The 6,635-nt window shown below is 43.4% G+C and overlaps 1 protein-coding gene across 1 annotated transcript; it reads right to left on the reverse strand.

Annotated features, from left to right (window-relative positions):
- Positions 1 to 651: 651 nt before the first annotated feature.
- On the reverse strand, positions 652 to 6,380 carry ccnd1 (cyclin D1). Its single transcript, XM_029498885.1, has 5 exons — positions 6,183 to 6,380; positions 4,586 to 4,801; positions 3,915 to 4,074; positions 3,361 to 3,509; positions 652 to 3,143 (listed from the first exon to the last, which is right to left on the reverse strand). Exons 1-5 carry the CDS (start codon positions 6,378 to 6,380, stop codon positions 2,988 to 2,990), a joined length of 879 nt encoding a protein of 292 aa, XP_029354745.1. The 3' UTR covers positions 652 to 2,987.
- Positions 6,381 to 6,635: the final 255 nt, after the last annotated feature.

Here is a 6,635-nt window from a genome sequence, read left to right on the forward strand (position 1 = left end):
AGCTAGGGTAGCCACTGTAGCTAAGTTGGCTGCCGATATAGATGCATTATAAAACACAACACCACTGTGATCGTTCACTTAAAGTCAATTCTGCAATGCTCTCTTGTTGGTCCAGTGCAATGACTCTATGTATCGCAGTAAAGCAGCAAACTAACATTAGTGTGTTTGAAGAACAGAGGGTGTGTGTGGGTAAACACAAAGGTAGTTTGTATATGTAGCATTACATACATTCTTCATGAAAGAATTTATATTTTTGGAAAAGCTTTCCAAATATTCTGAGGAAGAGACTCCCAAAGTCCATCTCATGTCAAAATCCAAATGTAAGACATGAAGAGGTTATTGATTTATCAAGCTGGGGTTTTTGGTGTAAATGTTTTCTAACAATCTGAATAAAATGTGTTTCTCCCTCACAGCATCAGGATCACAGTGCGATTTCCCTTCATTTATCCACCCGCTGCAAGAAAGTACAGGCTTCAACACACTGCATCTAAAACATGTTTTATTGTGTAGTCAACACAAATAATACACTGTTCCAGCTGCACACAACTGGGACAAGAAATAACCAAAACTTTCTGGAATGATTTGTAAAAACAAACAGTCTATGGCTTTACGGAGAATGACACTGAAACTTTTTACATTGACTCACTGACAGTTTGAAACTTGGAGCAAAAAGCTTTTTTTTTTTTTCTCTTTCATAAATATAAAAAGGGGTGGGGTGGGGGAATGGGGCCACCATGGGCCTAATGGGGGGATAAAGTCTCTTTCACCGAGACAGCTTAACACTCAACAGAGTTATACATATCCCATTTTCTGTTATGGCACCAGTATCAAAGCATACCCTGGACATCACGGATGCTTCACCTCAAGCAGGTCAAACAGAGCGAGTAGGCACTGAACCAACAAGTCGAATAGAATAACAACTACATAAACAAAAAACACTATTATTACAGATAGATCTTGACTGTCAAATGAGGTATTGTGGATCAAAGCATTTCTGTACATCGTTTCATTTTTACTTGTTTTTTGGAATAGTATGGAGAATCATTTAAAGTAATTACAAACAACAGCAAAAAAAACAAAAAACAAAAAAAAAAAACAAAAAAAAACAAAAACTACGGAAAACTGATCACATGGAATCTACGTCAAAACAACAAATGACAATGTCAATATCACAATTTTCTATGAGAAAATTCGAATCTAGAATAGCAATATATTGACAATTATATGTATAAAAACGAAATCCAAAAATATAGCAGCAAACAGAAGAAAAGCATTGATTTTAATCCATTACATCTGTTCTCTATTTTTACACATGGGATTTACTTTCTATAGCAGCGGAATAAAGGAGTGTTTATCTCCTACTCTCTATTCTTAATGTAAAATCAGAAACCAAATAAGCAGGGTGCCACACAGTCAGTCTGTCCTCCATGTGTGGATTTGAAGAATCCTCCTGTTCCAGACGTCATCCTAATCCTGTGTATGAACCTGGACTTAAACTCTAAAGGGGTAAGAGGCACTTCACTGTTGAGCCATCACCCTTTTAGCCACTTTTGCAACTTTTCTCCCCTTGGTTCTCTTGCCAGCTCTCCATTTTTTATTTTTTTCATTTTTAAACGCAAGCCCCCTGGTAACGCAGACCACGTCTTTGTAGTTTGTGCAAAATCATGTCACAGCCTCAATACTTGAAGCTCCATCCCTTTGTCAGAATCCACAAGCAGATTGTGAACTGAGCTGGACAGCCGAAGGAGACTGTTGAGCTTCACAATTGAATCTTAAGGCAGAGATCACCTCACTGCTCAAGCTCAACATCAGTAAGCAAAGCCACAGCTACTTAGCAAACTATGAAATGCAGGCCAAAGAAAATAAATAATACTATTTAAAAATAAAGTATTATTTTAGCTCTGTAAAACAACACTTTTATTTCAGCCAAGGCCCTTTGGGTCATGGCTCTGCACACTGAGGTTGAACTGATCCAAATATATGTTGAAGTAAAACTCAGATCTGAGACTTGAATTCGCCGCTGGTACCACGAGTCTCCTGCCCGTTCCGAGCGACTTTCAGTCTTCTTACTATCAGTCAGATAATATGCGGGTGCCGCTCTCACTCCATGAAGACATGACTCCTGCTCAGACCACTGGTCCATTTCGTTTTACAAAGTGTGATTTTGACAGGCCAGCAGTGCCGACCAAAAGTGCTTCTTTCAGAAAATGAAGTTGTAATTGTTTCAGGTTGAATTACAGAGAAAGGAAATGCTGTAGACTGGACTGCCTCCATCCCGCACATGTATATTTGATCTCATCAAACTGCAGCAAGGTGTGTTGGATAAAATGAATGTCCACACCTGAATGTCAGCAGCCCACAGTCACCAGAGCAGCTCTTATTACACATGGTTTCAAAACAAAAAAGGTATAAGAACAAGTGATGAGGGAGTATATAATAAAGTGACTACACATAAGCAAGCAGGGGTAAATGAATGTCTGCAGTAGAACCACAGGGCCAACATGGCACCTGTGACGGGAAGTCTAACACATTCTACAGATAAGAGGAAGACATTACACAAAGCCTCTGGTCATTAGGACATCAACTAAGAACCTACTGTTCAGGACAGTAAACGCTGAGGTTGACCATTGTGACTGAAGATTTCTCCTATCATTGTTTGAGGAAATATGCAGTAAAAGCCAGGCTCCAGCCCAGACTACTCTCAACTGTCTGTCTTCTACGCTTAGGTAGCATTCATTTAATTTCCCTCGATGGGTGTGGACACTAGCAGAAAATCAGACTCAGGGTTTGTTTGGCAGTTTGGAGAGGGCGTTCTCTGCAGGTGTAGCATATGGTGGCATGTGAGCGACATGTCAGCCATGATAGGGGCCCATTGGGAGAAAAGGAGGAGCGAGGTGGATCTAGTTCAGAGTAGGACAACCCTCATCACCACCCCCTTTACACAACTGTCCCTCGTTCAGGCGTTTTCAATGCAGCTGTCAGCCCCCTCAGATGTTGATGTCCCTGACATCTGTCGGGGTGGAGGAGAGGTCTACATCCTCTTCCATGCGTTTGGTTTCTGTGGTGCTGCTGTGTTGTTGAGCCTGTCGCAGGCTGGACTCCAGCAAAGACTCGATCTGTTCCTGACACGACCGAAGGCAGTCCTACAAGCGGGGAATTATCACAGAGTTAAGCCTGCTGCACTGCCAATATTAAGAACCATGCAGTAATCAAACATTATGACCATGACAGATTAAAGATGTGTAAAAATGATCCGACAGCTGACACGAGCAGGAGTGAAGGACTGGAGTCCAGCAGTTTTGCCCACAGATTTAAAATTAAGAACCACCATTCATTTTACAGAGACTGTGTATGTCATACCGGATCACTGCGGATGACCTGCGACAGGAAGTTAGTGAGGTTCTGGGAGGACAAGGAGGCATCTTGGCTCTTCAGGTAGAGACCTTGAACAGCTGCCACCACACTGCCCGCAGCCACCATGGACGGAGGACTGGCAATGAAGTTAACATCTAAAAAAAAAACAACATAATGAGATACGAGTTCCTCACTGACTTGACCTGAACCAGATATTGACTCACTACAGCTTTCCATCCAACAGCTACAGTTCCTAAATGTTTACAGATAAATTATTTTTATTAATGTTAATTACCAAAAGGTACAGCAGCAGGCCAAGCAGCTGGCTGGTGAGGACTAACTATGGCCTTACATGTGTAGTATAGACAAGTGTCAAATGGAATGGAATACAGGAAGAGAACAGTAAAAAAATAAATAAAATAAAATAAAAAAAAAAATTAAAATCAGGTATAGCAGCAGATCAATGAACTATCAGACTTCACTGTCAATTCATGTTCAGGTAGCAGCTGAATGCTCTGCTCAGCCACTTCACGACAGTCCATGTGCGGGTGATTTCTCACCTGTAGCACAGAGCGCTACAAAGGTCTGGGCATGCTTCCTTAGGATTTGCTTGGTGGACGGGTGGACCTTCAGCTTGGACAGGAAGTGCTCGATGAAGTCATGGGGAGTTACGGAAGCCAAGTCCCATTTCAGTTTGTTGAGAACCAGCAGCTCCATTTGCTGTGGATGTAACAGAACAGGGTCAGATACTGCAGGAGGACACTTTGCTCCTGTCCATTCAAATTTCTCTTTGTGTCGTTTGTCTTAATTTTGCACAAATAATCTAATTAAATAAAACTTTTTTTTTTAATTCAACCATTATCCAACTCCCTTTTCAGACTAGATATGCAATCAGTCAAACTGACTGTTCGTCTTGTCACAGGCTGCACCTCTGCCCTACAGCCACTAGGTGTCACAGTGAGTCAGTGTTTCATTGGCAGCTGCTGAGACCATTCATGAAATCAGAGAGGCCTCCAGTCACCATGGGAAAGTCAGAGGCAGCCATTCAGACCAAGCACTACTGCTACCTCCTTTTTACTTCCACCACACAACCGCTGCACGTAAACTCAGCAGTCTCACTCTACCCAGCAGAGTGACAACGACAATCTGCCTGGAAACACTGTGAACATGCAGTCTGCTGCTGCTCTACTCTGCGTGTTATGCAACATCCATGTCTGCACAACTCAATTACCAGGAGTTCTCCAGGCTGCACCGAATTGTCCGTGTAGATGCAGAGTTTCTCCGCCGTTAGGGGAACAGTCTCCTTCATCTTGGATGCTAGGAACATGCAGGTTGCTCCCAGCAGCTGAAGTCGTGTTTTCCTGGTGGCCTCCACTGACAGAAATCTGTCCAAATAGTTCATAGCCAGAGGAAAAACCTCCTCCTCACATTTCTGTTCCTCGCAGACCTGGTGGGGGGGGGGGAGGGGGGGTGAGAGGTGCACTTAGAGGCTGCTATTGTGTGATTATTCTCATCTATTAATATCACGTTTTGTGTGTGTTTTCTATACATATATAGATTTATATAATCTATATCTGTATAATACACACACACACACACACACACACACACGTGTGTGTCCACTTGTGATTATGATCATCCGGAACGAATTTAACCTGAATGAAACATTTTGTATCGTTGTTGTTGTTTTTTTTTTTGTTTTTTGTTTTTTCACATTTAGTGAGACGATTAAAAGCCAACTGTGCCACGTTCAACCGAAAAGATCCAGGTCAGAATGAGCACAGCGTTAGAAAGGAGCGTGTACTCGTGAAAAGAGTGGGGACATAGTTTGCAGTCAGTTCTGACGGAGACACAAAGGTGGCGTCGATGCAAGTTTCACTCTAATTTCAACTTCGTCATCTTTTCAAAAAATATTTAGAAATATTTAAAAATTATCAGCCCGCCTACAAATAGCATGTAAATGATCCCCATCGAACACCTGATCGGAACAGACTCCAATGAGTTGAATTGACATTCGTATGAAATTTTAAAAAATCATTTCTCAGTCTCGAGCTTCTTCACGTGCCGCGGGCGACGCTTCCTCCGAGCCGCGACTTCAGTAATTTATTAAAAATACAAAACAACGAAAAAGTTTGATAAAAAGTGGATGTAAATGTGAAGAGACGAGTCTTCTGTTAAAGCCGACTCCTTCCATGAATGAAACACGTTTGGATTTTGAACAAATGTCTTTTTTCCCTGAGCACCCTTCAGGACCGGGGCGGCTCCTATGGAGCAAAACAAACTTCACCAGTTGATCCTGGTGGCACCAGTTGGATCAAAGACACTGGACCGGTCTTAGCACACGCGTCCATTTCCGTCGCGTTTTACCGGGCCGCTGTCAATGATAAGGCTCTTGTATATTTTTTATTATATTTAAATCCTTTTTAAAAAATACTACGACAACAAAGATGGCGCGTAATAGGCTACTGGCACTGGCCGCACTGCATACGTGTACATTTCTGTTATTTAAGAATATTTTCTCAGTGCAAATACATTTAACAGCCTTTTGGAAATTACACACAGAGAGATAATCAATCAGAAAAGCATTGACGGGTGAGACGGAGGCGGCGTGGATCGGCTCTTAAAGCCAGGCCCGGGACCACACGGTCTGATGAAAACACACTTTTCTCAGCCTTTACGTAACAAGCAGAATGAAATAAGTTGATCACGGGGACCGGACTATCACGTTTTTGCGATGAAAAAAAAAAAAAAAAAAGCAACAAGCGGCTACAGAAAGCCGCGTCGCTCCGGCGCAGCGGCAAAGTTTAAGTGAAGTAGCAGCAACCAACCTCCAACATCCAGGTGGCCACGATCTTCCTCATTTTGGGAACAATGTCCTTCTGCACACACTTGAAGTAGTTAGGGGACGGCAGGTAGGTCTCCTCCGCCTTCAGCATGGTGTGCAGGACCCGGTCGTTGAGCAGGTTAACGTCCTGGTAGGCTCTCCGGATGGAGTCCACCTCGCAGCACAGCAGCTGGTCCTCCATGGTCGGAGCGTGACGCGTCGCGGTGCAGGGAACGGGTGACCCGAGGCGAGGCTAGGTGCTTTTAAACCAGTTCGGTCGGACCGGGCTGCAGTAACTGCTGCTACTCGTCCGGTGTGCGCGAGCCCTCTGACGACCAGAGCGCTTCCCCCTGCGAGACAAAAAAACCCCTGCCTCGCGCTCAAGACACACACACACACACACACACACACACACACGCACACACACACAAAGTTTACCGTAGAGCGCGCGCGCAGC

The sequence above is a fragment of the Echeneis naucrates genome, chromosome 3 (genome assembly GCF_900963305.1).
Source record: "Echeneis naucrates chromosome 3, fEcheNa1.1, whole genome shotgun sequence".
NCBI classification, from domain to species: domain Eukaryota; kingdom Metazoa; phylum Chordata; class Actinopteri; order Carangiformes; family Echeneidae; genus Echeneis; species Echeneis naucrates.